This window comes from Dysidea avara, chromosome 13, assembly GCF_963678975.1.
Source record: "Dysidea avara chromosome 13, odDysAvar1.4, whole genome shotgun sequence".
NCBI lineage: Eukaryota > Metazoa > Porifera > Demospongiae > Dictyoceratida > Dysideidae > Dysidea > Dysidea avara.
The window spans coordinates 15,319,969-15,334,711 of record NC_089284.1 but is presented as its reverse complement, the minus strand read 5'-3'; the positions used below and the strand labels follow the sequence as shown (position 1 = coordinate 15,334,711).

Genomic DNA, 14,743 nt, shown 5'->3' with positions numbered 1-14,743 from the left:
ATTACAAACCTTAGGTATTGTAATAACAAAATATAACCATTTTTCTTAAGCACCATGCTTAATCCAGTCACCATACTAAAGCAAACATTAAACATAGAATGTATATATATATATATATACTTATAGGTAATTTACAAAGAATTCAAATAAAATACAAATAAAATAGCACAAAAAGGTGTAGCTATGGCTCTGCTGGCCAAAATATATCATCTAGCTATTGAATAAAGTACACATACCAGTAATTTCTATACGGCTTATCATATTGGATCATTTGATATGCTTAATTTATACATGAAGAAACTTTTACTTTTCATGAATGAAAAAAACAAATTACAGTACAAGAATTGCATATAGGATGTACTCAGCTATAAAAGTGCATTTGCAGCTTTAATCACAAACAGTTATAATTAGCTATGCAAGAATATAGATTATATGTCAGCAGGATCAGTGCATAATTCCAGTCCATAACCAGGATGGCGAAAAATGAAATGAAAATCCTCCGGATCTTCCTTCGAATATTTCTCCACAATCACGAACTTGTCAGTTTTGCCATATTTGAGAGCATACTCTATACATTCACTGAGATGAAAAACAGTAGAACCTTTTGTAATAAAAGTTGACAACTTATCATCAAACTGTAGGTAGAAAAAGAAAATGCTGTGCCTTGTACTCATCTCCTTGCTGTAAACGCCATGTATACAACAGATAAAAAAATCTAGCTTAAGAAACTGAAAACTATACTTTTGTTGAATATTATAATAGCCATGCACTGCACTGTAATGGCTGTACCTCTTTACTATAATATGCATCTGGTTTCTCATGATTTTTCCCTGTCAATATTGTACTTTGTAGTACTTATATCTACAGCTGTATAATATTATTAAGTACGGTAGTGCTGCATATTAGGGATCACATAGGTTTACACCTTCTCACAAAAATATCGCCAGCCTCATAATATGTTTATGGTGCCTTGCAGTGTTGGTTAGGTATAAGCAAGCCCAAAAATGCCTTCAGTACAACTTAAATGCTTCCAATTAGTTGCTAATTTTTTTTTTTATTCAGTGGAATTTTCTACTGACTGACTTATGTACTAAAAGTATTCAGACAAGCATAACTCAACTCAAGCTAAAGTTAGGGTCTCCATTGCTAGATATGTTACTTCAGCTAGACATGTGCCTTTTGGCATACCCAGTACATACAATGCATGCATCATGGACTTACCTTTGTCCTCCTTTGTGTCCCATTTAGTTTTGCTGACAGTGAAAGGTGCAAAATCATGGTAGTGTGATGGAATCATCTGCATTATCCATAAGGACCGGGTAGATTGCAGAGGCATTTCTCATAGTGTTCTTCATTTGTAACACTGGGGCGGATCCGGGAGCTGGCAAGGGGAGGGGCACAAACAGGCTAAGTTGTAGGTGGTTGTGGAGAGCCAGATTCTCTTGTTAGTTGCTGCATTTTTGAAGCAGCAAATAATCACCTCTTAGCGTAGTGTCTCACTATTGATTTTTGCCATTTCAGATGGTTGTGAAGTCTTAAAAGCTGTTTTAAGGTTCTGAATGTCTTAGACAACAGCAACATGATAATATTTTTAGAGGTGCTTAGTACGGAAGGTTCTGGGTGACTATTTCACAGTTAGCTTGACTTTTATTTTCAGTAATAAAATGTGCATATTTTCATGAATTTTATAAACTGATCTTGGCCTGACATAAAGTTTAGTATTTTAATCAGAAGTAATGCTGGCTCGGGGGGCATTTGCCCTAAATGTGCCATCCTGGATCCGCCATTGTAATGGCCTGAACATAGCTGAAAATGAAGCATAATGGCCACTCTTCACCTTTCAGTAACCGAGCACATTCAGATGAGAACATTAATTCTAGTGCCATTTTTTTCTTTTGATGCAGTGAGCCAGCCATAATTATGTCACAAAAAAGTAAACAGGAATCTTAAGTTTGGTTGTCATGGTGAAACAAGGGAGGTTGCCTACATCTGAAGATATACTAGTGGACCCCTACATCAGTCATAGGTATAGACTAAAGTAGGACTGCTAACTCAATTTTGTAAGCACATGTGCCAAAGTAGTTTCACATGAGAACGAAGCATGAACTTCCAGGCTTGATTTTTAGTGGGGTTTTACTTAAAGAAAATTGGAGACCTGTTTGAGTTTGATGAGGTGTATGTGTCTGAAATGCACCTTGCATGCAAACTATGCAAAAGCTAATGATACACCTCCAAGAAATTGAAACTTATGCATACAGTACCAAAGTACGAGAATAACTGACTGTTATATTAGAGCATTTGACTGCTCTATTAGAGTATTTCAATCTTTAGTTGAGTGTGGTCATGTAATTGAAAATGAATGTTTTACATTTTGTAATTTTTTTCCATTGTAATGAACATAATAATAATAATACTCCTGGTTAACAGTAGTACGTTACAATCTAAACTTGCAGCTATATTAGTGGACATTTAAATCCTGCATACAACAATTAAATCTCCACTAGTATAGGTGCAAGTGTAGATGATCTCTCTTGTTCTTTGCCTTTTATTCCTATTATACTCTAATATAAATTAAAATTCCTTATATTAGTTTGTTTGTTAATTAACCTGCCATTTTGCTTTCTTTTCAGCTTTGTTCTGTCTGTTACACAGCATTACAAATGAAAAAGCACCTCTGCAATCAATCCAGCAAGTTGCGTGATTTCATTTTTGGGCCTAAAGTATGCAATCAGACTAACTACTGATGATGTAAGCGCTGGAGTACATTCTTCCATGAAAATACTCCAAGCCTCAATAGGCTCAATACATTTTGACCTTTTTTTAAAATTATGTGGTTGTGTAACCATACCGTATATTCCAATAAACACCGTAGTGTTGAATATACCAAAGCCTGCCTTACACACTGGTGGTGGTCTGGGATTAATCTGTCAAGGCAATTTTGTGTAGTGAAGCGATAAAATTAATTGTTTTTTGGGCCTCTCAGAAGGGCCTCTCAGTAGTCACTACAGAAATTATGAGTAATTCTTGTGACAGCCAGCTGCACTGCATGGAGCCATGTTACCACAAACCAAGTAGTGTACAATGTTACAGTATAGGCATGCAGTAACAAGTACAATAGTAACCAACCCTTGAAAAATACTGCAGTGCGGTACTATTTTAACCTTTTAGCTTTTGATATGACTGTGGCACGATTTGAGTAAATACAGCATTAATTTATGCCATCCATTGTATATAAATACACACACGTACTCACCATTTTCTTCTTATCTTTTCCAGCTGGAGCTATCCATACAGTGTATGAGCCATCATTTTCTTCAATTTTCAAATAACTGTTTGTGTATGAATTATAAAGATAAACCTTGTTATTCTTTCTCTTTCCAACTGTCTCAAACAAAACTGCAACAAAAAAATATATTTGAAAACCTGTAACTGCATGAAGACATAAAGCCCTATATGTAGCTCTGTATAATAGCATATATGAAAATCTTATTATAAAAACAAGTGTATGGAAAATTTTGAAAAATCCCTAACTTTTTCTCATGCTTGCTTTGGAACATAGCTAGTTATCATTAGTATAAACCATACATACATATCATATTAAAGATGGCATTGGACATATATATTATATCATCGATTGCATACCCCAAAATAACTAATTACTGACAAGCAAAAGGTCTTTACAGAGCTGTAGATTTTGACAACATTGTGTGAAGAATGCATCTCCTCACTTCAACTCTTAAGATGGGTAGTGAAAAAATTGTAGGCAGTTTCTGTTTCATTTTTACTGCATGTAGGTGTGCATAAAGCCACTAACATGAATCAACACCTATATGTATGTGTAGAAGTAACACAAAGACAAGAAAAGCATCCATGATGTTAAGCTACATCTCTGTAAATCTCTGTAACTGCAAAAAAAAATCATACCTGTAGCAATAGGCAAGCTGAAAATGGGTGTAGCCTAAAATGGTAAGGTATAAAATATTGAGGCTAAAAGTGGTGGCCTGCAATGATGTTAATGAGGGGTGTGATCATTTAGACAATAACATGATAGCAGTCATATATTCTGGTTACCACCTTTAATTTCACAACTATTCACACCTTGGCTGTTTGGCACAGGTGTAATGCACTTCTTTTTGTATTTGCAAAGCAAACCCTGAAGCCAGTCATGCATGGGCTGGCATCAGGGTATGCATTTACTTTGCTTAAATTTCTATAATAGAACCTCTATTATATCCAAACACTAATTAGGGGGATGCATGGTGTTTGTATAATTGAAAGGTGCATACAGAAGATCTTTGCTCAATTACTCTATTATAATGGGCATTAAAGATTTAAGACTACCTAGAATGCAATTATTTCAATAGGAGAACTTGGATATGTATTTGAATCACTACTAAACCTGACCATAAATATAATTGACATTTAGAACTTAAAGAGAACTAAGCATGTATTGGAAATTGTTCATACTAGCCATCCATGAAAACATGAATCTAGTAATTTGAAGTTAAAATCTGTCAGTGGCTTATATATATAACTAACTACCAAATCTGGAACCACTTTGGGATATATGCAAGAAAATAATAATTTGGTATATTGTTGTTTTTATTTATGCTTATGCTATTTATGATTTTTATGATTGTCTTCTTGAATGTTCTATTGGGCCACATAAACATTATTAGTTTCTCATCCCCACCCTTTTATTACTGCATCAAGGATTTTTTTTAAGCTGCTGGTAGCTGAATGCAACCATCCAGCACCTTCTAAAGTTAGTAACTAAGTAGAACAGTCCATGCAAGGACATTAATTTTCATTTAGGTTATGTAAGCCATATTACATCCCAGTGCGTGGGAGTATCAAAGCGCCGCGCTGGGTTATGACTACCATACAGCTAGACAGAGCGGCGCTGCTACCGTACGATATATTTGGGTGATAACTAACTTAGCACCCTGTTGCGGAGCCACACAGCCTCTTTCGTGACATCATAATAACCGCGCGGAATGGCATTGTTTACCAATGGAACAAAGATCCAAATAAGGAAATATTGATACAAAACACACCAATACAGCACTTAAAAACTTACAAGAAAACTGTTAATCCTTTACACAATAACACTACAAGCATAGATAGTAGAGGCGTGTAACTATCTATGCTACAAGTTACCAATACGATAGTTTAACAAATGTCAAGAATAGTCCGTGACGATTTTCGCTCCAGCAATCACTCCCAACGGTCACTATGGTGAAGAACTAACTTCCTCTAGCTTCATCGTTCTATCTCGGACTATGGTAGCCACTTGTTGGTCTTTATTTTTCTCTTGCACTCCACGCAACACCATGTACCATACCAACTTCTGACCGCGAAGGAGAATCGTATCTGGAACCGCTGCTTCATAACACCGCCCTTCGCTACAGTTTGTAGGCAGTATGTAAGGTCTCTCTTGTAGCTATGAAGTAGAATGTCCACACAATTCGGATGAAATCTTGAGCACAGTGACAGGAACTCAAACCGGACATATCAAAACTTTGAGTGCAAAGCACAGTCTTTCCTATGGAATAGTGATGGGATGGCTGAGATGTAAATTGAGCTTCTCTTTGTTGAGGTCTACAATTATGTGCATTCGTGGTGCCAGGTCCAGTTTGCGCTGTCCCATTGCTGAGGCACCGATTGCCGTGCAGGTCGCTGAGGCCCATATGTAAGATAATTTGTTTTTGTTTATTATGTACTGTTTTATCTTATGTCATTAATTTATATTAAAAAAAAACATACATGAAAAAAAAAAAAAAAAAACTTGTGTAAGATATTCCGGATTTCCGAATGGGTTACGCCCGTTTCGTATAAAATAACACCGTCCTCTAAACAAGGCGCCATAACTTCCGCGTACTTTGGTTGACGGACACGAAGTTTGGTTTATCAAATTCCTTGATGAAAGGCGATTCGATTCATGTGTAAGTTTTTGTGTAGTAACGAAGGGGAAGCTAGAAAGGAGCCTTGTACCGAAAAATTTACGTGTTCAGAATGCCCGTAAAAACACGTGTTTTTAAACATATTTCTATAACCTAACCTGTTTAACAATTTGTACGGTCGGAGTCTTATTAAGCATCCTTCGCTGCGTAGAATGATACCAAATTTAGCGAATTTGGTTTAGGATAACAACTTGTAAATTGGGATTTTCCCAGCGAGATAATTAAATTTTCCAATAGGTTAATGTATGGAGTGTGTATTATGTCATCATCAGCAGTAAATAACTGTCGCTATGGCAACATTTTCCCATTTGTACGGTCGGAATTGGATAGAGAAATTCAAGGGCTTTCTTTTATTGTATGGTGTGCTGTAGAAATTTTGTGAGTTAAAGGTTGTAAATTAGTGTTTTTGCGTGTAGTGTAAAATACATGTATTTTGTATTGGACAACAAATGACAAGGAATGATGAGATTTTATGATCAGCCTGTTTTACCAAGTTGAGGTTTCAAAAAGGATATTAAACAGATTTTAGATTTATTTAATGCATAATTCTTAATTTTTAAAGGTTTAACCCAGTGTTTGAAAACTTTTAATGTTGACCACCTGAAAATGCTTGATTTGACAAATCCCATACATATGTTTTGATATGAACTTAATTTACTATCCGTAAACTTCTGCACACTCCCGCGCACTGGGATATAAAATAGTTATATCCCGTATACTCGGATGATATCATTGTTATTACACTCGTCCTCGGCTCCGCCTCGGACTTGTGTAATGACAATGATATCACCCTCGTACCGGGATATAACTATAACTAATTCAGCTTTCTAAAATAAATATCATGATAAAGTAATTGCTGATATCAAGAGTTTATAATGGGAGGGCTAATGCGCGCATTAGATAATATAGGTGCATTTGAATGTTGGAGGATGACAAACCAATAATTAAGTTTGTGTGGCCTATTAGTAACTGTCTTATTAGAGCATCTTGGTCAAGATTTTATTTGGCTTTTGTCGCTATAACAACTTGGTTGTTACTTTGATTTACTTGCAACCACAAAAATGGTTTATTTAAGCTGTGATGAACAGACTATAAACAAATCAGTTTTCAACTTGGTTTGTCCTTTACGCATGGCAGGCATTTAAGATCATACTTGCATGTTACAAATGGTATACAGTACTAAACAATTGCCCACTTCATGGCTTGAGCCATACATCAATTAACCACAGTTTGTGAGACTTACTCTTTTTCTTGTTTGACTTCTTTTTCATGGACTTGAAGTGAATAGGCTTCTTAGTACGTCTTAAGGCAAACTGCACTGTCTTCTCCTTTGAAAGCTTTTTCATCATGACATAACAACGACTGAAGATATGATCATCATCATCTGGTAGACTCAAGCACTATTAAAAATATAAGGAAGAATTTGAATTGACAGGAACAAAAGCTGTTCTTATCCATGATATCAAAACCTCTGGCCTGATGTTATAGAGTTAATTCAATTGTATAGCAGTATATATAATGCTTATGATAACAGTGCTTAATTGCAAAGGCCATGAATCTCATATATTTCTTGCAAAAACTATCATTGATAATTAATTACTATCCTACAGCCTTCTCAGCATCTTGTTATTAAAACTCCATTTAATTCAACCAGATCATTGAATTGTGACTATAGAACCCCAAACAGTATGCATTCCAGGCAGCACCTATATATTAGCCACACAACCTGCAATTCATCATGCATTCATCAGCCCTGCATGTGCCCCCCTCCTTCATCCCTTTCAAAAAAAATTGCATACAAGATCAAGATACTCTAATAGAGCAGTCAATAACTCTAATAAAGCAGTCACAGTGTTCATGAGGCAGTGTAGCACTGTAGCTTAACTATGAAGCTATGAATAAGGATCTTTATATACTTTATAGTATATACATTTGGTAAAGGACAGTAATTTGCTGTGACCTTTTTTTTTTTTTTTTTTTTTGCAGTGCATCCTCCCCTTTCCAAACTCTGGATACGCCTCCAATACTTAACAGTGCTTTCTCGTATCTACAAGGGTTCATAATTGGCATCAATTATTACGTACTACTGTCTCATTATAGAGGGACCCGTGGGAAGGATAAAATGAGTGCAGGGTACATATCAAAATCTTTGTACAATAAAGTTCCATTGACCTCAAAATATTCATCATAATGACTTGGTGGTATTGGATGAAAGGAATGATGTATCATAGCTCAATTTTTGACTGACTAATATGCAAGATCAACGGACCCAGGAACCAAGGGCCACGCCATGCAAGATTTTACTGTACTTATGTATTCCAATGCACATACAAAAAACAAATCATGAGTGGTGAGATAAGTCACTAGCACTACAATAAAAAGTGTATTGTGTGTATGTGATATGCTCTAAATGTGTTGTACATAGTGTGCACTCCAGTGACATATGTGGTGTGTAGGAGATGATATATAGTTCACATTTGCCTCATTAAATAGCAAATGTGAACTATCATCTCCTACACATCATATACCCCACCTAGTACATTTTATGCATATCACATTTAGAGCTCATCACATATACACAAATATGGATTTTATTGTAGTGTAGTGACTAACAATTAGAAAGAAGTTGGAATAGCATGTACCTGTATGTTGATCATGGCAATAAGCTTCGGAAAACAGTAACTATTTTCACAACTTAACTACCAAGATTTATATACAAGCTGTATAGCTAGCTAATAGAGAGTCCACATAAATGTACATGCTTGCATGTATGATGCTAACAAGAAAGTGTACCCTATACTGTCACTAAAAATTCTGGCTATGAATAAAGGTCATAACTTAGTGATTTCAAAGTCAGCTAGTTCTCGTTTCATGTGATTTGGTGATTTAAAATATAATGTATGGTATAACATGTTTTCAAACTAAATCTATGAAGAATTTCCAGGGGCGGATCCAGGGGGCCAGTGTCCCCCCTCAGAATTTTTTATAGTGTTGCTCATTGAACATAGCTAGGCACCTTAGACATAATTCAAACATCTTTAATGCAGTTTGTACAACTATGTGTAATATAATAAATGTGTCTGTAGCGAATTGTTACCCATATTGAAAGGGAACTATGTGGGATAGAGCACCCTCTACGTTTAGAACGAGATACTCTAATAGAACAGTCATTTACTCTAATAAAAACAGTCAAGAGTAACATAATTATAAAACACTGTTTGTTGTTTTAAACAACTAAAACACCTGTTCTAAACTGAGTAAATGACTCTATCCACTCCCTAGTGACTATAGAAATTCTCTGGAGATGCAGCTGCACACCAAATGCCAGGATTAACTATATGCTTAAATTTTTGTGATGCTTGTGCAGGGGACCTTATGCTAATTCTAAAAATTTCAACTTAATTTCAGCCAAAATGAGCACCAAAATCATTCTCATAGTCAATTTTTCAAAATTCCTTATAGACTTTATAGCTACTACAGCTCAGTAGCATTCATGCTTCCAGCAATGAAATTTCATAAGCATTTACAAATTTTAGTCAAAATTATCTCACAATGTTACTGTAAGTTTTCAAAATTTCATTAGAGAGCAGTTTGAACTAATTCTGCATGGTTTTTTTAAAACTCAGTATCTTCCAGCATTTGAACTATCAACAAACTTCAGTCCAATTTCAGAATGTAAATTTTCTTAGGGAGCAGCCTAGGCCTTTACATTAATTCTGGTTTTTAACTCAGTAGCTAAGTGTTTGAACTATCAACAAATTTCAGTCAAAATTGTCACCAAATTTAATCTCAGAATATTAATTTTTCAAAATTTCCCTTAGGGAACAGCCTAGGCCTTTACACTAATTCTGGTTTTTAACTCAGTAGCTAAGTGTTTGAACTATCAACAAATTTCAGTCAAAATTGTCACCAAATTCAATCTCAGAACGTTAAATTTTCAAAATTTCCTGGGGGGCATGCCCCCAGACCCCCTAGAGGGCTCATGTTTCGCATTTCACTTTGGAGGAACTTCTACCTGTGAGCCCCCCCCCCCAGCAAAATCCTGGATCCGCCCCTGATTTCATACCATCAACCAGATTGGGGAGATTTCAACATACGTTGGACCACTGACTGACTGACTGCATGTTGCATGTACTAGAGCTAGATCAGGCCCAAGAAGCCGGCGCGCCACATCTTGAGTATATTAACAGGAAGAAAGAAAACGCAATTTTCACACCTATGTAGCTCTGTGATCCCTTATCCGATTGGAACCAAAGTTGCTACAGACGTGCCAGCCAGTTATGGGAGTCTACATACCACATTTGAAGAAAATCGGTCCAGCCATTTCCGAGATACGAGCGAACAAAATTTCGTTTTAATTTCTTCGTTTTTTTCTTCTTCTACTTCTTCATTTCGCACACTTCGCAAAATCCGCCATAAAACACAAATGCGTGCTCCAATCGGGCTGAAAGTTGGCACACTTGAAGGGCTCATTAAGGCGGATCTCAATACCAACTTTGGTAGGAATCCGATGGACATTCACCGGGGTATGATCGATTATTCGCGTAAAATAAGATCGAAGGTCTGTCACGCCCACAGGGTAAACCCCTTGAAGAAATGAGTTGAAAATTGCTATGTAGATGGAGTAACCATCGTAGGAGTGCCTTTTTGTGGTTTGAAGAGAATCGAGATAAAGACCATGGAGATATGACACAAAACCCAACCTGTGTCACAATTACGCAATCGATTTTTATGAATAAAAAACTATTAGTTTTCACGCCTACCAGGCAAACCGCTTAAAGCAATGAGCTGAAAATCGGTGTGTAGCTGAAATAATCATCATAGAAAGTCCTTGCAGTAGTACAGAAGAATGGGATTACAAACCACTGAGTCATGATTCGAAAGCCAACTACGTGTTGCAAATGCAAGATCGAGATACTCTAATAGAACAGCCACCCTAATAGAGCATTCGGCTACGTTTATAACTTACTCCATCAAAGAATTATATTACATTGCAAGTTATTCTGTAGGGAATTCAGCTACAACCAGTTAATCTGATAGACAATTCAGCTACAGGCAAGTCACCCTGTAGAGAGTTCACCTAGAAACAAATCACCCTGTAGAGAGATCAGCTAGAAGAAGTCACCTTGTAGAGAGTTAAGTTACAAATAAACCATCACGTAGAGAGTTCAGCTGCAAAGAAATCACCCTGTAGAGCATTTAAATCACCCTGCAGAGAGTTCGGCTGCAAACAGTTCACCCTGTAGAGAGATCAGCTAGAAGAAGTTACCTTGTAGAGCGCTCAGCTACAAAGAAACCATCATGTAGATAGGTCAGCTGCAAACAAATCACTCTGTAGAGAGATCATCTACAAAAAGATCATCCTGTAGAGAGTTCGGCTAGAAGAAGTCACCTTGTAGAGAGTTCAGCTACAAAGAAACCACCATGTAGAGAGTTCAGCTGCAAACAAAACATCCTGTAGAGAAATCAGTTGCAAACAAATTGCTCTGTAGAAAGATCAGCTAGAAGGAGTTACCTTGTAGAGAGTTCAACTACAAAGAAACTATCATGTAGAGAGATCAGCTACAAACAATTCACCCTGTAGAGAGTTTCAGCTACGAAAAGATCACTCTGTAGAGAGTTCAACTAGAAGAAGTCACCTTGTAGAGAGCTCAACTAGAAGAAGTCACCTTGTAGAGAGCTCAGCTACAAGAAATCACCATGTAGAGAGTTCAGCTGCAACCAAATTACCTTGTGGAGAATTCAGCTACAAACAAATCGCCCTGTAGAAAGATCAGCTAGAAGAAGTTACCTTTTAGAGAATTCAGCTACAAATAAACCATCATGTAGAGAGTTCGGCTACAAACAAGTCATTCTGTATAGAGATCAGCTAGAAGAAGTTACCTTGTAGAGAGTTCAGCTACAAACAATTCACCCTGTACAGAGATCAGTTTAAAGAAGTTCTTTGTAGAGAGTTCAGCTACAAACAAATCACCCTGTAGAAAGATCAGCTAGAAGAAGTCACCTTGTAGAGAGTTCAGTTGCAAAGAAACCACCATGTAGAGAGTTCAGCTACAAACAAATCACTCTGTAGAGAGATCAGCTAGAAGAGGTCACTTGTAGAGAGCTCAGCTACAAACAATTCACCCTGTACAGAGATCAGCTAAAGAAGTTACCTTGTAGAGAGTTCAGCTGCAAAGAAACCATCATGTAGAGAGTTCAACTATAAACAAATCACCTTGTAGAAAGATCAGCTAGAAGAAGTCACCTTGTAGAGAGTTCAGTTACAAAGAAACCACCATGTAGAGAGTTCAGCTACAAACTAGTGACCCTGTAGAGACATCAGCTAGAAGAAGTTACTTTAATTGTAGAGAGTTCAGCTACAAAGAAACGATCATGTAGAGAGCTCAACTACAAACAAGTGACCCTGTAGAGACATCAGCTAGAAGAAGTTACCTTGTAGAGAGTTCAGCTGCAAAGAAACCATCATGTAGAGAGTTCAGCTACAGTACAAACAAATCCTGTAGAAATATCAGCTAGAAGAAGCCACCCTGTAGAGAGTTCAGTTGCCACCATGTAGAGAGTTCAGCTGACCCTGTAGAGACATCAACTAGAAGAAGTTACTTTGTAGAGAGTTCAGCTACAAAGAAACCATCATGTAGAGAGTTCAACTACAAACAAGTGACCCTGTTGAGACATCAGCTAGAAGAAGTTACCTTGTAGAGAGTTCAGCTGCGAAGAAACCAGAGTTCTGTAATAAATATAATATGTATTATAGATATATATATATATAATTTGTACATTTACTGATAAAATCAGAAATATTTAAAGTATTTAACATCTGCTTCATCTTTTCTTCCTGTGGTAAAGAAAAGAAAATCCCCAAAGCCGGCCTATGGCCGGCTTTGGGGTATACAAACACAAAAAGAAGAGAAATCTAATCAAAAACAGCTAAGCTGTAAAAAAAGGTGCGGCCCCAAAAAGGCCATGGTGAAAAAAGATATGAAATCCAAGGTGGCGGCCAAGAAATGGCTGTGATGGTAGGTTAATGGTAAAAACTTTAATAACAACAATTCAGGTGAATTTTGTCTTGGCTAGATAGGATTTAGCTAGCTTATATATGCCCACAGATACAGCTGGGCTGAGGACTTACTTCATATATGCACAATGAAGTCAAATTAGTTCCAACTGGTATTCCCCCATATATCATGATAGTAAGGTTCCTGTGTTGAATAATTGTATAAGAATCTTCACACTTGCATGGACCGTAAGATTTGCAGGGTACACCCACAGACAAAGTCACGGGTAAATTAACAATGGCTGCAGGAAGTTCTGTAGGAATCAACTTGACAGGCCTAATGGCTGCTGCGAGGGCTGCTGTATCAGTTTGATCCGAGGACTCGTCCGAGGATTCATCTGTGCTCTGACAAACATCGGATTCATCTGTGCCATTCTGGGGATCGCTAACAAAGCCTCCTTGCTCACGTTGTACGTAGCCATTCATGTAACTGTATATTTCCTCCAAACCCTCTCGGGCTTCTTCACTATGTAGCCATCGTCTGAAAAAGTCAGGATTGCTGGCCATAAAGCACGAGATGAAGCCGGACGCTCAGTAGCTACAATTCAGTTCGATCAACAGACACACCCAATTTCGATCAACAGACACACCCACAATATCAATTCCTGGTGGGGACTATTCTACGGAACGGAACGGAACGGAACGGAATGATGGACTAAACCACGGAACGGAACGCTTTCTCAAACTGAAGCTTGCAACTTACCATTGCTGAAACTTCCCTTATAAGTTAGCAGTGGCATCTCCAGTGGGTGGTTAAACATAAGATAAAAGAATTAACGGATCAATTGTGGGTTTTTGTTGGTTGTCATTAGTAACGAAGTATTATTGTGGGATGAGCTGTATCAGTGATGTTCATCCATACGGAAGGGAACTTTATGTGAGCTGTTTTTCTTATTTAGACTTTACAAAACAGTCTGGGCCGGTCTTTCAAGTCATAAGTCAGTGTATAAATAAAGCAAGCAGGAAGATACTGGTAACAGGAAAGAGCCAGCTGAATTAAAACTTGAAGAATTTTGTGCAGTGTGTGAGGAGCAAATATTTTGGCAGACCGCAAGGAGGGTATTTTCTGCAAACATCACTGAAGTGTATGCATGGAGTTATTTATATATTAACAGCTGGTGCAGTGGACTAATGCCGTATTCAATAGTGAGCTGATTTTATCTGTTGCACAATTCAAGGATGTGTCTGACTGCTAGCCTTGAATCAGGCTAAATGTCAAAACTCCAAGATCAGCCAAATCTCTATTATAAGCCGCATGTGAAACCATGCCCGTAGCCACCAGGCAAACGTGATTTGGACCAGGATGTGTGTGTAATTTCAATGTATCTAGTCAGACCTGAAATGGAACACTTACATTAATTACATACCACCTAAGAATCCTAGGATTTCTTAAGTGTAACATTTCACATGCTTCACTTCAAACAAAACAGGTTAAATTTGTTCGTCTATTTTCAAGTGATTCCCAGTCCAGCTGGTCTATGAAATTACAATGGGATCACATGTATTTGTTACTGTGCGGGCTGTCCTGTGTTGGATCTACTCTAGAGTTGAGATTTCAAGGTAGACTCACTGCCAATTTACTGACACTAGTACTGTTGTAGCATGTTTAAGTGGAGGACAAATGAAATAGTAATGCTAGATTATTTATGTATACAAATTTTTCATAATGAAATTGATATCCCATTTTGATTTGTACTTCCACTTTGCAACATATTCAAGAGCA

General features: G+C 37.1%; 1 protein-coding gene across 1 annotated transcript; it reads right to left on the bottom strand.

The window, feature by feature from the left end:
• Positions 1-280: 280 nt before the first annotated feature.
• LOC136242157 (uncharacterized) lies at positions 281-13,768 on the bottom strand. Its single transcript, XM_066033576.1, has 4 exons — positions 13,096-13,768; positions 7,207-7,363; positions 3,254-3,396; positions 281-635 (listed from the first exon to the last, which is right to left on the bottom strand). Exons 1-4 carry the CDS (start codon positions 13,525-13,527, stop codon positions 429-431), a joined length of 939 nt encoding a protein of 312 aa, XP_065889648.1. The 5' UTR covers positions 13,528-13,768; the 3' UTR covers positions 281-428.
• Positions 13,769-14,743: the final 975 nt, after the last annotated feature.